This window comes from Halichoerus grypus, chromosome 6, assembly GCF_964656455.1.
Source record: "Halichoerus grypus chromosome 6, mHalGry1.hap1.1, whole genome shotgun sequence".
Taxonomy (NCBI): Eukaryota; Metazoa; Chordata; class Mammalia; order Carnivora; family Phocidae; genus Halichoerus; species Halichoerus grypus.
In genome coordinates, this window is record NC_135717.1 from 36,644,294 (window position 1) to 36,666,985 (window position 22,692).

General features: G+C 50.7%; 2 protein-coding genes across 2 annotated transcripts in view; one reads left to right on the plus strand and one right to left on the minus strand.

Annotated features, from left to right (window-relative positions):
• SEC14L5 (SEC14 like lipid binding 5) overlaps positions 1-11,430 on the minus strand; it is a 38,828-nt gene extending 27,398 nt beyond the window's left edge. Inside the window, exons 1-2 of the mRNA XM_036091533.2 lie at positions 11,213-11,430; positions 10,372-10,486 (exon numbers count right to left, since the gene is read on the minus strand). Coding sequence (XP_035947426.1) covers positions 10,372-10,434 — 63 coding nt within the window. The 5' untranslated portion in view covers positions 10,435-10,486; positions 11,213-11,430. The remainder of the gene's footprint in view (positions 1-10,371; positions 10,487-11,212) is intronic.
• Positions 11,431-13,628: 2,198 nt separating this feature from the next.
• Positions 13,629-22,692, plus strand: part of PPL (periplakin) — a 56,189-nt gene continuing 47,125 nt past the window's right edge. Inside the window, exon 1 of the mRNA XM_036091320.2 lies at positions 13,629-13,762. Within this exon, the coding sequence (XP_035947213.2) occupies positions 13,653-13,762 (110 nt within the window). The 5' untranslated portion in view covers positions 13,629-13,652. The remainder of the gene's footprint in view (positions 13,763-22,692) is intronic.

Genomic DNA, 22,692 nt, shown 5'->3' on the forward strand with positions numbered 1-22,692 from the left:
GGGATTTTTGTTACATCACAAGTGTCAATAGTTTGGAAATACTGAGTCCTGCTGGCCTAAAACCAATGAGTCAGGGGTACATTTGCCTTTGGCACATCACAGGGTCTTATAGGACCAAACAGTCCACAGGATCCTCCCCACAGGCTCCTGTCCCAACAAATCATGCCTGAGCTTCTCTGTGCTGAACAAGCACATGGTTGCCTCCCCGCCCCTCCCCAGGAGCACAAGGTAGCAGAAGGATTCAGTTACAGCCCTTCTGCCAGGTGGCTAGAGAGGGACACCCAAGCCTCCTCACTCAGAAAGGAAGCTGGTCCAAGGCCCAGAACCCGCCCATGCAGGGCCGCAGCTGGGGTAGGCAGAGACTAGTGGAAACTTCCGTTGACTGCCTCCCATGGGCCTCCGTCCTGTAAAAATCCACAGTGACACACTTAGCATGTGGAGATGGGCAGCTGGACTCCTAGCCAGACCTGCCTACCTCCAGCTGGGCAGCCTCGAACACAGGCATGTCCCCTTGTCTCCCTTCAGGCTCATCTGTAAAGTAATTCACTCCCAGTGAGCACCTGGTTGTACCGTTTCCTTCATTTGTGCGTCACACCTGCTGACAAGAAGTCATCTGCCCGTGGCAGGGAGCTTTCCTCCTCCCACCAAATCCCCGGGGCTTGTCAAAATGACACAGTCAACACTCAGTAGGCATTTACATGATGAATGAGTGAATGACAGCATCCCATACCCATTAAGGGCACGGACTCTGGGTCCAAATCTCTGCTCTGCTTCTTACCAACTGTGTGGCCTTGAACGCGTCATCGGGCTCTCAGTTCCTTAATGTGCTCATTTGTTAGAAGGAGAATAAGAGAAGTAGCTACCTTGCTGAGTGGTGGGATGTGTGGGGGGGAATGAAGGAGTCCGTTTTTGTAAAGTGCTGAGAACAGTGCCTAGCACATGGTTCGTTCTACATAAGCATTTGTTAAATAAATTTAAATTTTAAAAAAGAGTGAGATTCTATAAAGTACAGAAAAGCTATTTCTGCTAATCACTTGACAGCTGCTCCCTCCTCCCCCCACCCCTCCTTCCTTCCTGCTCTTCCTCATGCAAATTCAAAAAAAGCTGGAAGCTGCTTACCCCAAACCTTCCACCAAGAGTGTGGAAAGAAGATCCAAACTGCACTAACGTACTCTGGCGCAGTACTTTGCCTTCCCTTTCCATGCTGCAGGCTGGATTCGGGGCACTGAGCACTGTATGGCCTCACACGAGGCACACACCTCCCGTCACACTCCTCAAGAGCCTTTCTTGATGACCCCCACCCGCCCCCTGCAAGCGTGGGAGACCCCAGGATTGACGAGTATCAATCCTCTCAGCTCCCCCAACTTTTTTAAAAAGTGAGATAGAATTCTCATACCATAAAATGCACCCTTTTTTAAAACATTTTATTTTTTTACTTGAGAGAGAGCAAGAGAGAGAGAGCACAGCAGGGGGAGCGGCAGAGGGAGAAGCAGGTTTCCCTGCTAAGCAGGGAGCCCCGAGGCAAGAGTAGATCCCAGGACCCTGAGATCATGACCTGAGCCGAAGGCAGATGCTTAAGCGACTGAGTCACCCAGGAGCCCCTAAAATGCACCCTTTTAAAGTGTTTGATTCTGTGGGTTTTAGCACATTCACAAAGTTGTACATCCATCACCACCATCTAGTTCCAGAACGTGCCATCACTCCAAAAAGAAATTCCCTACCCATTACAGCCAACCCCTAGTGCCCCTACCCTGGCCCTAGGCAACCACTAATCCACTTTCGATCTCGGCAGATTTGCTGTTTCTGGACATTCCATGGGAGTGGAATCATACAGTATGTGGCCTTTTGCGTCTGGCTTCTCTCACTTGGCATCGTGTTTTCAAGGCTCATCCGCGTTGTGGCAAGTGTCAGCGCCTCATTCCTTTTCGTGGCTGAACCATATTCTACCGTATGGATTCCCCCCAGTTTTGGCCAAGTTGCTTAGCTAGAGCTTAGGGGATGAGACATCAAACATCTGATGGCAACAGTGTCACCCCGGCTGATGAAGGGTAGCGGGCGTGGTAGAACCAGGACAACACACCACTGGAGCCGTTTGACTGCTGGATACAATCTGTAAAAACGGGTATGCCCGGAGGGTCCTGTAGCTGGATAACCTGCTGCTAGTGTAGTCAAAGCCAGCTCGGGGGAGGCAAAAGATGGAGACAAAGAGGCAGAAGGACCCTGCAGCCAGGGCACCTGGACGCAGCAAGGGGGCAAGGCTCAGGTGTGGGTGGCACGGCAGAAGCAGAGCATGGGGTTTAGATGCTGCCTCTGCCCCTTGCCAGCTCAACCTTTTGAGACTCAGTTCTCTTGGAAAAAAAGAAAGAGAGAGAGAGAAGATAACGAGAATGATGGTGATACCTACTTTGTAAGGACTGCAGTAAAGATTAAAGGTAGATAATACGTTTAAGGCACAGAGCGCAGTGCCAGACATGACATCGTAGACTTTTAAATGGACGAGAGGAATAGATGTTTGTACAGAATCACGCACAGTAGCCAAACGGTAGAAACATCCCAAGTGTCCTTTGACGGATGCGTGGATAAACAAAATGTGGTCCATCCATACAGGGGACTATGATTCAGCCATAAAAAGGAAGGCAGCACGGACACCTGCTACCACATGGATGAACCTCAAAGACGTCACGCTCAGTGAAAGAAGCCAGACGCAAAAGGACACATACTGCATGGTTCCGCTTGTATGAGGTCCTGGAATAGTCAGATTCCCTGGCAGAGAGTAGAAGCGTGGACGCCAGGGGCTGGGAGGGGCAGGAGGGACGGGGAGTTGGTGTTTAATGGGGGCAGGGTGTCAGTTTGGGAAGACGAAAGAGTTCTGGGGATAGATGGTGGTGAGCGCTGCACAACACTATGAATGTGTTTAATGCTGAACTGAACTGTACACCTAAAAATGGTTAAAATGGGAAATTTTGCATTATGTATATTTTACCACAGTTTTTTTGAAAAAAAAAAAAAAAAAGAGTAAGCCCCATCTCCTGGGTGGTTTATAGCCCTGCCGGGAGCACTGGCCGTGATTTGGAGTAGAATATAATGTCTGTGTGTTTGTTTTTAGTCAACACCTCTGTCTCTATGTCTGTTTTCTTCACCACTGGATTCCCCAGTGTCCTTGTACAACACCTGGGATGCTCTAGAAGCCCGGCCCATATTTGCTGAAGGAAGAAAGGAAGGAAGGAAGGAAAGGAGGCTGGGAGGGAGGGAGGAGCAGGTGCTGGGGAAAGAAAGCAGGAAGTTGGAACCATTGACATAGATCTACCTGTAAGAGCAGGTGGAGCAGCACAGGACCCTCATCTCCCCATACACCTGCCAGTACACTGCGGCAGGCCCAGCAGGTAACCTGTGCCCGTGTATCGCTGTTTACGCTCCACCTGCACACAGCTGAGTCCCTGCAGGTGCCTACTGCACAGGTGAATAAATGCCTGAGTAGTTCCCGCCTGTGGTCACGACAGCCATGCAGCCGCCGCTCTTGGCCGATGAATCAGCCCCGAACAAGGGGCCAGGGAACAATTCTGCCTGTTTTTCAATTTCCCGGTCCTGACTGAGGCTGTAGCATGGGGTGCCGTTAATGGGGCCGAGGTATTATTCCTTCCTATTCTATCCTTTCTTTGCATGAATCAGATCTGGATGTCCCTCTCCCTCGGGAGGTCACACCATCAGAACGCCTGGCTTCTCCAGCACTGGGGGGTGGAACGCATAGGCTGGTCGCCCCGCCCGGCAACTGCACAAAAAAACCTGCTGTGGATTCTCACCCACGCATGGGGAGCAGGATGGAGGAAACTCTCCTCCTCTGAACACACTCTGTACCCACAAACTTCCAGGATCAGCTGGTGCCCTTGATGGCTCAGGGAGGGACTGGGAGGCAGGGAGGCCAGCCCAGAGCGTCTTGACATTTAGCGGTATGTCAGGATCTCGATGGGAGGGAAACACTATTTGAGATTTTTCAAGTGTCTCCGGAATGTGCCCAGCCTCTGTCACCTCTGCTTCCCCACGTTCTCCAGGCCTCTGGGATGGAAAACCCCCTCCGATCCATTTAAACCCTAAATCTGATCATGTCACTCATGCTTAAAGCCTTCCAAAGCTCCCAAGGTCCTTGAACAGACAAATTGACCCTGGCAATCACTTTCTAACTCACACTGGAGCCCAGATGAGTCACATTTATTCCTTCAGAGAGAAGGTCTCCTTCTCTGCACGAAGTGGACCCTCCTGCCCTTGGCAAGGCTCAGCCTGAAGGACCTAAAAGACCTTCAGCTGACGATCAATGGGCCCTCCCCCGTGTTCCTACAACACCCTGTGCATTCCCTATTAGGAATCACTCTACATGGCATTTGCCTGGTTCCTCTCTCTCTCTCTCTCTCTCTCTCTCTCTCTCTCTCTCTCTCTCAGAAACACACACACACACACACCACTGCAAGCTCCATGAGGGCAGGAAGGGATGGTGTCAGGAGAACCAGAACAAGATAGACATCGTCCCTGCCTTCCTGAAGCTTAATTTAATGAGAAAGACCCATATAAACAAGCAAGGAAGCAAGCGCACAGAATCATGATGCATTTTAAAAAGTGCTAGGAATCCACTATGTTGTAGCCCCTACACCTAGCATGCTGCTTAGCACACAGTGAAATTCAATAAATATTCGTAGGATGCATACACGAACACATGTGTGAATTAGTATTTGCATAAACTAATGAGTGAGGACCTAAAATTTGCTTCTGAAATCACACGATCACTTTGCTGGGCAGTGGATCGCCTCTGTTCTCCCAGCCCAAATCAGAATGCGTCAGGTCCCTGATCAGAATCCTGAAATCCAGGATGGAAGATGTCACTTCCCTTAATCTGTTAGCAACAGGATCAGATGATGGGCTCCAGGGAACTAATTTAAACTCATTTAAATAAGGCCCCTGCTGCTTTATTAAAACTATGCCCATAACAACGGGTCCAACTGTAACTGCCCTGGCCTGAGCTGCAAGGATTTACCTCTAGATGCTGCTCCTTATTAATAACTCATTCGCTAAATTACAAGCTGTTTTCAATACAAAAGGCCAGGTCTTTAAATATTTTAACACTTAATTGCTGATGACAGCTCTCACCTCCATAACCCTTCCTCTGTGTGAAAAGCCTATTGCTAAGGAAATTCTACTCCAAGCCATCTTCCTTCTTTGGATTTGCAGAATCTGAGATGAGCTGAAGTCACGGGGTTTGAGAGCCCCACTGGGATCCCGGGGCAGTGCCCGGACAAGAGGCAACCAGGTCATCCCTGAAACTGCTGTGGCCGCTGGTGCACAAGTGTTTACGGAACATCAGTGCCCGAATCTGGAATGTCTGGCTGTGAGCACAGGCTATGGGGTCAGATGCCCCTAAATTCAAATCTCTGTCATTTACTGATGATGCCATTTACTGAGCAAAATGGGCTGAATTATGTCCCCCCAGAAAAGGTATGTTGGATGTGCCCTTATTTGAAAAGAGGGTCTTTACAGAGGTAATCAGGTTAAAATGAGGTCACTAGAGTGTATTTATAAATCCAATATGACTGGTGTCCTTCCTTATAAAAAAGGAAATTTGGACCCAGAGGCATACACACACAGGAAATACGCCATGTGAAGGTTGGAGTTATGCCACCACACGCTGAAGAACTACCAGAAGCCAGGAGAGAATCCTGGAACAGATCCTTCCAAAGTATCTTCAGAGGAGGCTCAGCCCTGCTGACACCTTGATCTTGGACAGCTGGCCTCTAGATTTCTGTTGTTCCAAGCCACCCAGTCATGGTACATTGTTACACAGCCCTAGCCAATGAATGTACTAACTAGGTGATAGTCTCCATACCCTCTGTAAACCTTAATTTTCCCTCCCACTGCAGCCAAGGCTGCTATGAAAATTCCTGCCTCTGAGCAGGCCTCAAGGGCTGGGCACACAGAGCATCTGGTAGGTAACCTCTGCCAGGCTCTGTCAGCATTGGCTGTCCCCCCACCAGAAGGCCAGGGTCTGTGGATTCCGCCATGCTCCCCTTTGTGCGGTCCTGATGGAGTGCAGGCATTTGGGACACAGTCCTGGTGGTAACCGTCCCAGCCAGACTACTCACTGGGCCCAGATGCCACCCCAATGAGTTGAGATCCTCAGCTCTGAGAAATGGCAGAGTTCATGATTGGGAATGTAAATTCTGGAGCTGAACTGCCTGCAGTTGTCCCCACCTGCTTCATGTTTGCTTTGTAGCCTTGGGGAATCCATTCATCCTTCCCATTTCTCAGTTTCCTCCTCTAGTAGAATGGTGCTATCCATAGAACCTATCTCTTGGGGTGCTTAGGAGAAGTACACAACTTAATATTTGAATGGGCTCAGAACAGTGCCTGGGACCTCATAAGCACTGTGAACATGTTTATTAAATAACATTTAAGATAGAATTTGCCTAAACCCACAAATGATCACTACCATTCATGGCAGGGATTTCTTTGGAAGGAATATGTCCACACAAAAACTTGGGCCTCAGTGTTCATAGCAGTGTTATTCGTAATAGGCCAACATTGGAAAAAATCCTTCCACTAATGAGTGGAAAACAAATGTGGTCTATCCAGGCAACGAAATATGACTCAGCCATAAAAAGGAGTGAAGTGCTGACATGTTACAACGTGGATGAACCTTGAAAACATGATGTTGAGGGAGAGAAGCCTGTCACCAAGGGCCACATATTCTATGATTCCACTTACATGAAATGTCCTAAATAGGCAAGTCTACAGAGACAGAAAGTAGACTAGTGGTTGTCAGGGGCTGAGGATGTAGGGATTGGAGAGGACTGCAAATGGGCACAGGGTTTCTTTTTGGGGGGATGAAATGCTCTAAAACTGACGGTGGTGATGGGTACACAACTCTATGAATACTAAAAACCACTGACTTGAACCTTTTAATCGGGTATGTGACTTATAACTCAATAAAGCTGTTAGAACAATACATAATAACAATAAACCTAAATAATATTTCACCAGCATGAACAATATGCCAGGCCCTGTCCAGGCACCCCTGTTCCTTCATTCAATCCTCACTTCCACTCTTGGTAGAGCAAGAGGCTTTATTATCCTCCATTTTCCAGCTGAGAAATTGGAGCAGGGACCCAGCGGATGGATCTGGCTCTTCACCACCATCCATCTGGGAGGAGAGCCCAGATAACCCAGAATCCATTCACAACAGGGTGCAAGCTGACCAGAGAATGGCCTTCGATGCTCAAGGGACCACGGTCTGAAGTCCAAGACACGGCCTTTGTGTTCTCTGCACAAAGACCCCACCACCACCTTCTGGGACCCCACACACAAAGGGACCAAAGACCCTTTCCAACCTTGGATACACAGCTACCTCCATTGTCTTGTTTCCCTCTGTTTACCAAGATAATACGAGCTCACTGTTTTGAACCAAATAATACAGAATGCAATCAAGAAAGAAGAAAGCAAAGCTCCTTGGAATCCCACCTTTCAGAAACAAAATTCACGTCAGGGGATTTGGCCCAAGGAGAGAGACACCCATTCACTGGATTAGTTAAATTTTTGAAATGAAAGAAGAAAAAAAATTGGGGGGGGGGGTAATTTTTTAAGCTCAGTCTAGAAAGGTTGGCTCAGTGCTATTTTATAACCAATTCCCTCAGTTCAGTTTTAGTCATTTGTGTTTGTTCCTGGTGGACTTCTGAAGCAAGGAATGCTTCAATTCTCAAGTCAGTTTTGTTAAACAGAAAAACCAAAGGCCAGCTCATCTGGTCACTCGGATGCACTGAGAATAGCTGAGTCCATCTGAAACTTCCCTGGCATCTGACCCAAACTGAGGGCAAGTGTTTAGCTGAGAAACAAAGACGGACATTAAGTGCAGAAAAACCCTTTTGTGCCCACACAGCATGCAAGTTATGTTGAGTTATGCAGCTATTTGGGGGACAATGATGTTTTTTGTAAATAGTCGGCAAAGTGGCTTTGTCGGTAACATTGCAGAGGTTTGGGGCTCTTTCACCAACAAGGATTGTACGGAAGATAAGAAAACATGGGCAAGGCTGTCCCTTTGAGAAATACAAATAAATTAATGCAGATACAGATTATAAGTATCTGAAAACCTTTGTTTCCTACTGTACCCACAAGCCTCTATGCATCAACACCTAGGGACTGTTAACAGATAGGGGAATAAAGGGAGTCCTGCTTTCATTTATGAAACAGGAAGCTTACAAAATATGCTTAACATACTCCAGTAAAATCAATGTGAATACTTTACTAGTCTTATTTATACAGACTTATGTGCTACTTTAGCCGGCGTGTTTTATTTTAAAGTGCAATAATTGTAAATATTTTTGAGAATCCTAAATATGCTAAATTAAATTTACATTTATTAAGCTCATGCAATAATAAAACAGTATTAGTTTTCCATTTTACAGTTATTTGTCTCAGTTTCATGGTAGAAAACCACAGGGCCCTGGATTGTTCCAGAAGGGTCGGGATGGTGTCTCCTTATTTTAAATGAATGAATGAATGAATGAGTCCTAGGGTCTTAGAATACGTGAGCTACCTGGAGCCTTAGACAGAAGACAAGTATTTATATTTAGTTGCCATTTATTGTCTATTTGGTATGGACCAAGCTCTTTGCAGGGCACCTGCCCCCCACCCCCCATCCCCCCTACATTATAATATATATTATAATATATATATTTATAACATCCTCATGACAACTCTGTGAAGTGCATATAACCATCCCCATTTCACAAATGAAAAAACCAAAGCTCAGAGAAATTCAATAACTTTTCAACAGCACACAGCCAGAGCTCAGCAGAGCTGCAGCAAGGACCCAGCGCTTCTGACTCTTCATCATCCCCTGGTGTCCCACCCTCATTACGGGAGGGAGGGTGTCCCACCTTCATCACACAGCCACACACAGCAACAGCCGTAACAGTAACAGCACTTGGTCTGTGCCAGACCTTGCATTGGGAGCTTTACATATATCAACTCATTTAATCCATGGTACAAAGCCCGGATTTGGAAACCACGTACTCCTCATTTAGAGATGGGGAATGGAGAGGTTAAGTAACTTGCCCAAGGTCACCCAGCTGGTCAATACAACCCCAGGCCTGCCCCCTGCCTCTTGCCCTGGAATCATCTGCACATAACAACACAACATGGATGAATGACTCCAGATGCTTTAAAATCCATTATGTGATTATAAACACATATATAGGTAGCTTTGTAGAATAAGATCAGCAGGACACACATCCACAGAGGTACCAATTGATATTAAAGTCCTTGAATCAATGGCTGAAGTTAAGCAGCCAGGCTGGGATGGGGAGGATGCAGGTGGATGCCAGTGTTTCTTGCACTTTCAATACAATCATTTATAACACCGTGTGGTGGAAGAGCAGGGACAACCACATTTCATGAGTGCTGACTCTGTGCCAGGCATTGGGACAGAGGCGCTACACATTTCTCATTCACTCCTATCAACAAGCCCATAGCATTGCTCCCTTTTCCCCAAGGAATGAGACCTCTGAGAGGCAGAGGGATGGTCCCAAGAAGGAAAGGTACATCTGCCTATTTACAGCATCTGCCCCTTGGTGCAAAGACCATTGATTCAGGAGGCCAAGAGCTTGGGAGTCAATTCTAGTCCCTCAACTGACTGGCTGCCTGACTTACATAGAGCGAGTCTGAACCCACCTTGAAAATGACTGCCCTTGCTGCACTCTGGCCCCCTCTCAGCTTCCTTGAGGGAAAGGAAAAGGGGTGTGCAAACAGAAGGAGGACCTGGGGGAGTGTTGTGGTAAAAATCATGGCTCAGGAGTACCCCCTGCATGGGTCTGAGCCCTGGCTCTACCTCTTCTCAGCCACGGAACTTGGGGCCACCCCTTCACCCTTCCAAGCTTCAGTTAAGTGAAGGTAAAATGAGAAAAATGAAACAATGTATGTAAAGACTTGGCCATGTAAACCCTCGGTGAATGGCTGCTACCATCATCATCATTAGTATATTTACTATTATTATTATTAGCATTACACAAATGACAGCAGTGGCTTGGCCCACGATATCCTTGTTTTCTGTTAGAGGAGCTTGGGATGAGAGAACAAGGCTGCTTCATCAAGGAGAAAGAAAGAAAGATCTTGTGATTCGGTCAGTGGGCAAGGATTCCAGAGGCTGTGGTGAAGGCTGGGGTGACTGGGTGGAGGGGTCACTAGTGAGAAGCCTGACCCACCAGGTCAGCGGAGCAGCTCAATAATTCCTTCTCATTTGGGGGGACTGAGGGGCTTCCTCTCATTCCTGCATAGCTGACCTCCTGTGTTCCTCTAACCATCACACAAGGGGCTGGAGAATCAGGGGTCACTCACCGCCATGACCAGCTCAAATGGGTACTTGTAGATGCGGACAGGAGACTGATACTTCTGCACCATGTTCTCGCAGGAGCGCCAACAGAAGCCACCCAGGTAGGAGTGAGCACAGAGCCTGGGTGACAGGTGACTGGTAAGGTAGCAGCTCCCTCCACCTGAAGCAAGAACCCTGCCCACTGCTTCCCCAAGCAAGGGGCAAGCCCAGCCCCTTCAGATTCCACCCACACATTTCCCCAGCCCTCAAAGCAAGGAGGCTGATGTGATCACCAAATTACTCGGAGCCAGGCCCCAAACACCTGCCCTGTCCATTACCCACTGCTCCAGATCACACTCATCCCTCAAAGAGCAATCAGTACCCAAACTTTCCTCGGTCCCCACCCCTTCACACTGAGGCCCGCAGCAGCACCCCTCATTGTCACTCACATGGAAACACACCTTTGCAATTCTTATACTCCCACAATTCATCACCCACCCACGCACCCCACAGCTCGCCACAGACGTCCTGACCCTATAGATCCCCAAGTATCATTGCACCTGCCCTCCCATTTTCCTCCAAGATACCCTGACATACACACACAGTCTTCACTAAATTTCACATGCACTGTCTCTGTAACACACACACAGGCACACATATGCACGACCCACCTCCCACACGGGACTGCCCTTGCACACACATGCAACTTCGCACACACACTCAGCTCCCTGGAGCTCACACCTACCCAACTCCACGCACGCACACAATTCCCCTGGTGCGCACAAACGTCCACACACTCGCACATACACCGGTATGCACATGCACGCACACACGTATGCACTCGCAGGCCCCCACAGCCCTGCTCACCCTCGCCCTCGGAGTCTCCGGGGACGTAGCCCCGGGGGCAGTACGGAGCTGAGTCCTCCAGGGCCCCCAGCGGACGCCTGGCCCGGAGCGCAGCGTCTGGGGCGAGGCCCGACCGCGGCCGCCCAGCCTAGGGCGTCCTGCCTTGCGCTTCCTGGGGCCCGGCCAGCCAGGGAGGGGCCTGCAGGGCGGGAGCGAGACCTGGCTGGCGGGAGTGCTCCAGGACCTGGGACAGCGGAGAATCCGGCCTGGCCCCGCCCCTAGCCTGGCCCCGCCCATGCCACCCTGCTTCGGCCCCGCCCAGATTTCCCGGGCCCTGGGCTGGTCCTGCCCTAGCCACGCCCCAGTCTTAGCCCCTCCCTTCCTTTATTTATCCCCCGTTTGACTACGCCCCAGCCCGGCCCTTTCTCCAGATTGGCCACGCCTCAGGTAGGCCCCGCCCCCATACTGGTCCCACCCCAAGACTGCAAGCCTCGAAAATGGCCCAGCCCCGGGAAGAACCCCCCCCAAGGCTCCACCCCCAGTCTAGCTCTGCCCCCACGCAGACCTTTGCCCCGCCCAGCCCCTCCCCTCTCAGTAAGATTTACTTTCATACTCGGATTACCCTGATCGCCTAGTCTCTGAGCCCCGCCCCTTCCATGGGCTACTCCTAGAGCCATATTGGCTCTGCCCCAAGCCCCACCCATGCATCATTCATTCACTCTGCGTAGGTTTACAGAGCACCTACTAAGTGTCATGTCCTTCCAGGTGCTGGAGAGTCATTAAGTGAACAAAACACAAAAATCCTTGCCCTCCTGGAGCTTACATTCATGGGGGGGCCAGACATTAAACAAATAAGGAAGTAAATAGTATGTGAGATAGTGAAAAATACCAAGGAGAAAAGGTAAGCAGGGAAAGGGTTCAAGAAGTGAACGAAGTGAGGGTACAACTTATTTTATTTTATTTTTTTAAAGATTTTATTCATTTATTTGACAGAGAGAGAGAGAGAGAACAAGTAGGCAGAGAGGCAGGCAGAGGGAGAGGGAGAAGCAGGCTTCCCGCTGAGCAGGGAGCCCGATGCGGGGCTCGATCCCAGGACCCCGGGATCATGACCTGAGCCGAAGGCAGCGGCTTAACCGACTGAGCCACCCAGGCGCTCCGAGGGTACAATTTAAAACAGCATGGACCGGGGCCTCCCTGGGAGGGTGACATTTGGCCATCATCTCCTTTTAGTTCATACCCAAACCCATCTAGCCCTCTCAAGATCCCTAGGGACCCAGCCTCCCTTCCAAAGCTCTCCCTTCTCGCTCCCCATCTATTCGGCCTGGAAGAGCTAACAAGCTGGCGCTGGACAACCTTGTCTTCCGTGTATTCATTCATTGGACATTTACTGAGCATTTACTATGTGCCAGCACTGGGTGACTTCACTCATTCCCAAAGGGGAATCAGGCAGACACACCTGCCCTCGCGTGGCCCACAGTCCTGGACAGGGAAAGGGTGTGACAATGCTCTGTTTAGCAAATACATAGGCCTTTGCATCCTATGATAACCAGCCCTTGTTTGTTTCCTTTCTAGCATGTGTCACACTCTGTAATCATTTATTCATTCATTTTATTTATCTGTGCGTTATTGACTGTCCCGGGAGACTGTGAGCTCCGTGAGGCAGGGACCATGTCTGTCTTACTCATCTGCTCCCAGGACCCCAGGACCTTACTGGGTACCGGGCACACAGTAGGTGGTCAGCGCATTCTTTCAATTAAAGTTACCAAGAATGGAAATGGAGCGCAAAGTTGCCATCCCTGCCACAAGGTGGCAGCAAAGGACAGTCCACGACTCCAGGGTCCGCGCACCAAGGGGAATTATTGCGGGAGATGGGGTCCAGGGATGTTTCCGCTGTACCCGGGGCTCAGCAAGGAAACTCGCCTGCTTGTCCTGGGCGTCAGTGCCGGGCCCGTAGTGAGCACTAACACTTAGCTGTTGTTACAGCACGGAAGGCGTTAAATTGGCATTTAGTAACCATAGAGCGGGATGTTCACACCTAGAAAGGTGGGGCGGAACAGTCTGTCCCAAACTCTCCAGCTCCTCAGACTCCTTTCAGCAGAGTGCGTGTTAAAATGCAGATTCCCGGGCACCGCTCAGAGGAGGCTAGGAATCTGCCTGTTCAACAAGTTCCCCAAGTGATTCTTTGAGTGGACACGTCTGGTGGTGCTGGCTGGCAGATCGTGGGGGTCCTTCCAAGCGCTTGCGGATCCTGGAGTGCTGGAACTAAACGCCGGCCCAGAGTGGGAGGCGGGGCGCTCACAAGCGGGGGAGGTTCGCTCGCCAGAGCTCCTCCCAGATGTGGGCGTGCTTCCACTCCAATTCACTCCCTTCGGTTCTGGCAGAATCTTGGCTACCTACCCACACACATGTCTCCTTTGCCACAGAAGGTGACAGCTTGGGGGAGCAGAAGCGGGCGTGGGAGATGCAGGGAGCGGGCCAGGAAGAGTCCCAGGAACAGAAGAGAGGCCGTGAGACTGAGGGGGAGGCCTCAGGTTTCCTCGCTACCAGCAGCGTCTCCCCTGCTCCCAACCGGTGAGGATGGGACTCTGGGCCGGGGCGGGGAGCCGGGGGGGGGGGGGGGGGGCACAGCCGGGTGGGTTCGGAAAGCTCAAAGTGGAAAATGCAGCCCAAAGTGGAGTGAGAACCTAACTCCCTCCTCCTCCAGCTGGAGGGAAACGAATTAATAATAGCACTGCCCAGCAAGTGTTACCTATTATGAGCACCGTTCTATTACTAATTATTCCTACCATCTATTGAGCACTTACTTGGCACGTACTGTTCCAGACACCGTTCTAAAGCCTTACAAACATTTAATCCTCAAAAACAACCCCTGCAGTGATGAAAATGTTTGGAACTCCATAGAGGTGGTGGTTGCCCAACATTATGAATGCACTCAGTGCCACTGAATTGTACACATCAAAATGGTTAATGTTAAAACGGTTAGTCGTTATGTTATATGATTATCTAAATTTTTTTTTAAAAAAACCTTTTAAGGGGCGCCTGGGTGGCTCAGTCCTTAAGCGTCTGCCTTCTGCTCGGGTCGTGATCCCAGGGTTCTGGGACTGAGCCCCGCATCGGGCTCCCTGTTCATTGGGGAGCCTGCTTCTTCCTCTCCCACTCCCCCTGCTTGTGTTCCTGCTCTCGCTATCTCTCTCTGTCAAATAAATAAATAAAATCTTAAAAAAAAAATCTTTTAAGATCAAAACTATTTTAATCTTCATTTTAAAGATAAGGTCACTGGGCGCCTGGGTGGCTCAGTCGGTTAAGCGTCTGCCTTCGGCTCAGGTCATGATCCCAGAGTCCTGGGATCGAGTCCCGCATCGGGCTCCCTGCTCTGTGGGGAGCCTGCTTCTCCCTCTCCTCCCCACTTGTGCTCTCTCTCTCACTATCTCTGTCTCTCTCTCTCAAATAAATAAAATCTAAAAAAAAAAAAATTAAAAAAAATAAAGATAAGGTCACTATGGCACAGAGAGATTGAGTAACTTGCCCAAGGTCACACAGCTACTAAGGAACTCAAACCCAGGACCCTAGTTCTCCAGTGCCGCCTTCTGCCCGGGACTGTAGCTGAATTACCCAGAAGATATGATTTTCCAGCCTGGACTATAAAGATATCCAGGCATTTTGTTCTGGGCTAAGGAGGTACTAGAAGGATGGGCTGAGTCCATGGGATCTCTGGGGGGTGAGAGGTCAGTCCCAGGGGCAGGACCTTCAGCCTCTATCTGCTGCTTCCTACTTGCCCTGCGGAAAGGACCAAGCCAAAGCTGCCGTGTGGTGAGGTAAGTTTTGAAGACTCCAGAAACCACCCCCACATCTCTGAATATCTCCCCCACAGATGGGCCCCTACCACAGGAAATTCAACCATTAGCAATGCGTTTATTTGAGTAAAAAAACTGGGCCCAAATGCAGATATCCTCAGAACGCATCCATCCTGCAGGAAAATGTCCTCAGTTGGATAGCTCACTATGACACCAAGAAATGATGGGGTAAAGAGGGGGTTGAGAGTGAGAGGATCCAAAGTCCAGACCCTTGTGGGGACACGAGTGGCCCTTGATGTGGGCTCTGGAATACATGAGCGCCCCGGAATGGTGCTGAAGCTAGAGAGGATGGGACATTTTTTTAATCGTGGTTAATATACATAAAAGTTATCATCTTAACCATTTTTAAGTGTACAATTCAATGGTTTTTTGTATATTCACAAGGTTGCGCAACTATCTACCACTATCTAGTCCCAGAACATTTTTATCACCCCAAAAGAAAACCAGTATCCATCAAGCAGTCCCTCCTTTCTCCCTCTCCCAGCCCCTGGCAACCTCCAATCTGCTTTCTACACCACGTCTCATTTGTCCTAGGGCTGCCTCTAAGTCCCTGTCCCTTCCAGAGTGCAGCTCAGGAACCTCCCGGATTTGGGAATCTCGAGGGCCACAGGGGTCCTTGGCAGGGTGGCTATGAACAGGTGTGCGGGTAGTAACCTGTCATTGGGCAGCATTGATGGAACAAGAGGCTGAGCCTGGGGGGGCCTGATCCAGGAGGCTGCACAGCCAGGCACTGCGCACCTAGACCCCCAGTCCACACCCAGGTCTAGTCACTTCCACACAAGCTTTGGGACTCCACCAGGCGCTGCAGGTGGGATCAGGGTCCAAAGGTGAGTAAAAGGCTGTCTGAGCCCCAGGAGCTCTCAGGAGGGAAGAGAGAGGGAGCAAAGGTAGGGTGCACCGGGAGTCAGTGTGGCGCTTGGGAGGGGGCTGGGAGGCAGAGTGGTGAGCAGTGGGTGCTAGAGTCAGGTCCGCCTGGGTGCGAATTCTGGCCCTGCCACCTTGTAGTGTCCCTGCAGTGTATATGGCCACAGTGTCTCCTCCTTTAAAATGGGAATAACTTGAATATTGTCCAGCCTTAAAAAGGAAGAGGGTTCCGCCACATGCTACAATATGGATGAATCTTGAAGACATTGTGCTCCGTGGAAGAAGCCAGTCACAGAAGGACAAATATTGTTTGATTCCAATTATATGAAGGACCTAGAGTGGTCAAATTCATAGAGACAGAAAGTGGAAGGGTGGGTACGGGGGGAGGGGAGGGGAAATGGGTAGTTAATGTTTAATGGGGACAGAGTTTCAGTTCTGCAAGATGAGAAAGAAGGTTGTGGGGACGGATGGTGGTGAGGATTGCACAACATCGTGAATGTACTTGATGCCACTGAACTATATGCTTAAAAATGGTTAAAATGGTAAGGTTTTTTTTTTCCCAAGTTTTAATCTTAATTCCAGTTAGTAAAATATAAGTTTTATATTATGTATATCTGACCATAATAATTCAAGAAATCACGTTGGGAAAATTTTTTTTTAAATGGGTAAATAGTGTCAGCTAGGAGAGAGGGATCGTTTTCCAGGGGACTTCTAGGAGAGGGTGACATTTGAGATGGTGCAGTGGAGGAAAGTGATGACTCTGCTTTATTAAGACATAATTCTCACACCATACAGTACACCCACATACAGTGTGTGAGCCAGTGCTGTTTAGTATATTCGCAGAATGGTGCAACCACCACCACCAATTTTTTGAACATTTTCATCCCCCCAAAAAGAAACCCCGTAACCTTTAGCAGTCCCTCCCCGTGTGTCCCCCAACCCCTGGCACCCACTGATTTGCTTTCTGTCTCTATGGATTTACCTAGTCTGGACATGTCATATCAATGGAATCACACGCAACGTGGCCTTTCGTGACTGGCTTCTCTCACTGAGCATCGTGTCTCCGAGGTTCCTCCATGTTCCCCCAGCCCCTGCTCTCCTGCTTTCACCCATGACCTTCCTCATGCCCCAAGTTACCTTGATGGCAGCACAGAGTCCCCCCCCCACCTTGGGACAGGGAGGAAGGAACCTCGCGTATTAATTTCCTACTAATGCTCTAGTGGCCTTAAAAAAAAAAAAAAAAAAACCCACGCATTTATTATCTGACGATTCTGGAGATCAAAAATGTGAAATCAGCCTCACTGGGCTAAAGTCAGAGTGTCAGCAGGGTTCGCTCCCTCTGGAACCTCTGAAGGGAGAATCCATTTCCGTGCCTTTTCCAGTGTCTAGAGCCTGCCTGCATTCCTTGACTTGTGGCCCCTGCCTGCATCATCAGATCTCATCTCTCCATCTCTAGCTGTGCTGGTCACTGCATGGCCTTCTTTTCTCAGTGTGTCTCCATGTTGCAAATCTCCTTCTGCCTTTTTCTTATAAGGACACCTGTCATTGGATGCAGGGCCCACCCTAAATCCAGGACAATCTCATTCTGAGATCCTTAACTTATTTGCATCTAGAAAGAAAGTTTTTCCAAATAAGGTCACATTCCTAGATTGCAGGGGGTTAGGACTTGGACTTACCTTTTTTGGAGGGGGCCCCCATTAGCCCACTGCAGGGCCCACCTGTGGTTGTACCTTGGGTTGGTTGGCCTCCTCCTCGTGCATTCTCCCTCTTGCCCCTGCTTCCCTGGCCTGGGTCACTGCAAAAACAAAGTCCCTGTACCCAAGCTCAATGCTTAGAGGGACCAGGACCAGGACAGCTATGGCCTCTGACTCCTCTGGGTTGGAAAGAGGAGTGCGTTGCCCTTGCCTTTCAGCAAATTAGATGTGACCCTAACCCCCCATCCTAAGTTCCTCTGGAACAGTGTAGGTGGGAGCAGGGATGGGCAGAGGGAGAGGTGGGATCTGAGAGAGGTTGGACCATGGTGCTGGAGCTGGGCACTCCCAATATTAAGGGATCAGTCCAGGTCATGATTCTGCCCACCACACTGGGGTCAGACCAAGATGCTGGGCAGGTAGGAGGTTGGCCACAGGGACCAAAACCTACTCTTGGCCCCATTAACAGAGCAGACCCCAGGGGACACCCCCACACACCCAGCTCAGTCCCTGAGGCCCCAGCTGCCCCTGCCTGGGGGGAGAGGCCAGGGTCCTGGGCGGTCCACTTCTCCTCTATGCCTGGGTCCAATCCGACTTTCCCAAGTCACTCGAAGCAATTACCACCAACCACATGCAGCTGTTTAAATTTAAATTAATCACATGGATATTAACATATCATATATTTATATAAATAATAATAAAAATGAACAATAAATTTAAAAATTCACTTGCACTAGCCTCATTTCAAGTGCTCAACAGCCGCATGGGGCTTTTGCCTCCCACGTACATGGAATATTCCCAGCATCTAAGGAAGTGCCATCGGACAGGGCTTCTCCAGACTCGCCCCTAGACCAGCAGAGGCTGGGCCCTTTCTGGAGAACAGGATGGACTGAACAGGGGTGGGGGCGAAAGAGGGGGTGTTTGTCCAGAGCCAAATTGGTGTTGACTCATCAGTCCCGGGGCCCAAGCCCAGGCAAGGGATTAAGCCTGAGCCAGTGACCAGAGAATGGCCTGGGAGGGCAGCGCATGGGGGCTTGGCCACCCAGGTCTCTGGCAGGAATGTTTGACCTCAGCAGAGAGAATGGACAAAAGGCCCAGGCAGACCCAGACCTAGGCAAGCAGAAGGGATACAGGGGCAGCTCTATTTTACATCACAAATGGCGAAAATGCAATATGCAGTGGTGGGTCACTTCTTATTTTTCACTTAATACCCCAGTGCTTCCTTCCTTGTGAGGCCTACAAACCCCCCATGTGTCCGTCCCCTTTCACCCAATGTCGGATGTCTGTCTCAGCATTTATCAGCCACACATACCCCTTGGTGGGCATTTAAGTTATTTCGTTTCTTTAAAATGTGTTGTCTGTCTGCTTTTCTATCTCTTTCCCTTCTCAGGCTGGGAATATGTGGGTTGTATCTCGTTAGCTGCTGTAACCCCAGGGCTGAGCATACAGTAGGGGCCCAATAAATGGATGGGTGAATGTGTGGGAGGCACTGTGGAGGCAAGAAGATCCTCCCCTGAGGGGTTAGGGGGAGCCTGATTCCTGTGGAAATGTCAGTGATGTTTGGGAGTATGATGAGGGAACTAGGGTCCCTCACTTGCCTCCCTCCCCTTCCTTGCCGGGGCGCCGACCACCCTCAGCCTCGGGTCTGACTGCTTTCCTCACAGTGTCTCCAGGCCCCTGCTCCATGACTTTGTCTGCCTGGGGCGCTCCATTGCTGGGGACCCAGGACAGGTGCCATCATCCACCCACAGGTGGCATTAAACTCACCATCCCCCAACCCCACCTCTCTGCAGCAAGCTCCCTGAGGGCAGAAATCTGTGTCTGTTGTGCTCAGCCTTGTATCCCGAGTGCCTAAAACAGGCCTTGTCACATAGTAGGTACTCAATAAATATTTAATGAATGAATGAATGAATGAATGAACGAACACCTTCTCTTCACCATGGTTCTGACTCAGGACCTACTAACCTTTGGTCAGTTCTCCTGGACCTTCCCTGGGACCACTATCATGCATTGACCCTCCTGTTCATTCATTCAGCAGTGACATTGAGCGCCTACTCTGTGCCAGGCACCTGGCTGAATGGGGGCAGACATGGGGACAAGGGCGCTAGCTCAGACTGCATGGATGTTGAGGGGTTTTTTTTAATATTTTAAAGATTTATTTATTTATCTTAGAGACCGAGAGAGCATGAGTGGGGGTAGGGGCAGAGGGAGAGGGAGACAAGCAGACTCCCTGCTGAGCGGGGAGCCCAACGCGGGGCTTGGTCCCAGGACCCTGCGATCATGACCTGAGCCGAGATCAAGAGTTGGACGCTCAAATGTCTGAGCCCCCCAGGCACCCCAGATTGCAGAGTTTAAATCCTGAGTCCTCTCCTGACCACCTTGAGCAGACTCTTAATGTCTTGGAGCCTCAGTTTCCACATCTGAAAAATGAGGAGAGGAGGAGGGCCAGTTCATCATCTTTGTTGTGGTCATGGTTTCACCGTCGGGTGCTGATGTCAAACCCATTGGATGGTACACTTTATTTTTTTTTAAGATTTTATTTATTTGAGAGAGAGAGAGACAGAGAGAGAGAGCATAAGTGGGGAGGAGAGGGAGAAGCAGGCTCCTCACTGAGCGGGGAGCCCAACGTGGGGCTCAATCCCAGGACCCTAGGATCATGACCTGAGCCGAAGGCAGATGCTTAACTGACTGACTGTACCCCTGGATGGTACACTTAAAGATGTACCCTTTGTTATATGTCCGTCACACCTCAATCAAGCTGGAATCCATAGGCCAAGCACATAGCACAGGGCCTAGCACATGGTAAATGTTCAGCAGAGGTGGGATTGTCTGTCATTACTACATGTCTTACTTCACAGAATCCTTTCAAGACCCTATGGAACAGGTGTCAGAGTATTCCCATTTTGCAGGTGGAGAAGCTGAGGTTCAGAGAAGTGAAGACATTTCCTCAGGGTCACATAGCTAGGAAACAGAGGAGCTAGGATTTGACATCCTAACTCACTGGCTCTTCCCCTATTTACAAATGGGGAAACTGAGGTTCAGAGAGGTTAAGCCACTTGCCTAAGATCACACAGCTGGGTACATGGCAGAATCAGGATTCAAACCCAGGTTGGCTTCAAGCTAAAACCTAATTTGATTCTGCCCCCTGTGGCCTAGCTTGCCCATCACTCAGGGCTCCAGGCTCTGGAGGGAATAGTGTTCTGACCTTCTGACCTGGGCCAGCCCCAGGGGCTGCCACACCCTGGACACTGGCCCCAGAAATGCAGCCCTACCGGTCTGCGCAGTGTGAGCCCTGGCAGGGCCCCACAAGGCGGGGTGGGAGGAAAAAAGGTTGGGCATTTAGGGGAGGACAGGAGATTTGGGGTAGGGTTGGGCAGCCTGTCCTGCGGGGATCCCAGGCCTGGCAGAGCCTGTCCGGTCCCACCCAGCTCCGCTCTCTGCCCTGACAGTGTGACCTCCTCACTGGGAGGCCCTTCTGGCCTGGCTGAGAGGCCCAGGGATGGGCTTAGAATGAGGTGTCCAGAGAGAGGGAGCAGGTTGTACTGGAAAGCAATCCAGGGTTCAAGATGAGGCCTGGATCTGCCAGATGGACTGATGTGCTAGTAGGGCTGGGTCAGAGTGGGTGAGGCAGGGTCTGAGAGTGCCCCCTGCAGAGCTGAGGGTTAACCCCTCAGTGGCTGGGCCCGGGGGAAGGGCGAGGGCTGCCAGGGGCACCAGGGCCTCAGAGTGGCCACTATTCAATAGTTTGACAACAGACACAGCTGTGAGATACACCCCTGCATCCAGAGGGCACTGGCAGGAGGGTCCTCTGAGCAGCAGCTCTCTGGGAGGGCGGCAGGGCGGCGCTGCCTGGCAGGCAGTGCGGAGATGGCCAGGATGGGGCAGCCTGCCAGGGGCCCCCAGTGGGTAGGGCCCCGAGGCACATTCTTGGGGGATGACTCAGGGGCACGCAGGGTGGTTGACTAACCATGGACCCTTTCCTCCCCCCGCTGCCAGGGTCCAGCCTCCCGTCTGGCCCCAGGGGTGTTGTGGGGAGCTCACCAGGCCCCCAGCCCAGGACTGAGTGTGAGTCAGCCCAGCTGGGCTGGAGAGCCAGCATGATTTTTCCATCCCTTGCATTGTTCTGCAAGAAAAGTAAATACATGTTACAAAACCCAGGGTGAAGCTGGGCCAGTCCCCTCCTGTCCCCTTGAAGAGTGGGGAAGAGAGGGGCCTCCATGCCAGGTGCCTGGCACATCATGCCACAACTGACTTTTCCCCATTTTACAGATGGGGAAACCCAGATCCCAAAAGGTTAAGCCACCCCCTCGAGGGCACACAGGTGGGTGCGTGGCTGAGCCAGGATTCAGACCCAGGGGGGCTTCAAGCTAAAGCCTGTGGGCTCTTTCCCAGGGGGGTGCAGACAGGGCCTGAGCATGTACCGCATCAGTCTGTGTTTCTCAGCGTGGTCCAGAGTGTGCTTCTCAAGGTGGCCTCAGCAACCAGGGGGAGGGGTTTGTTAACGTGCAGACTCCTGGGCCCTTCCAGACCCACCCAACCAGGGGACTCTAGAGTCTGCATTTTTAAAGGTTCCTCAGGTGGGGTGTGAAGTCACACAATTGGAGACAGGAGATGGCTGTCCACAGGAGGATGAGAGGAGAAGGCGCTGTGGTTAGGAACAGGCTGCTGGTCCCACACACACCTCTCTCTGGGGCTGGGAGAATGCTGCCCTTCTTGTTCCAAACTGGTTCACAGAAACACCCCAAGCCAGTGAGTGAGTGAGCACCTCTCCAACTGCTGGGGAAAAAAATGACAGCAAACAAGGAGGGTGTGGGTGACCCTTCAGAAGGCAGTGGCCTCCTGGGAGTCAGCAGCCTGGCCCCACTGCAGAGAAGGGACAGGGTTCAGGGACCGAGGGTGGCCTGGTTGCCAGGGCACTAGAAGGCCCTGCAGGTGCCATCTCCGTGGGTTTAACCATTGAGCAAACCCCAGGAAAGCAAACACCCTCCCCCGAACCTCCACCCCCAGTCGACCAGGGGATGAGTCACTTGGCATAAGAGGACTCCGTGGAACCAAACAAATCCCATCTGCCCAGAGGAGGATGCATGGGGCC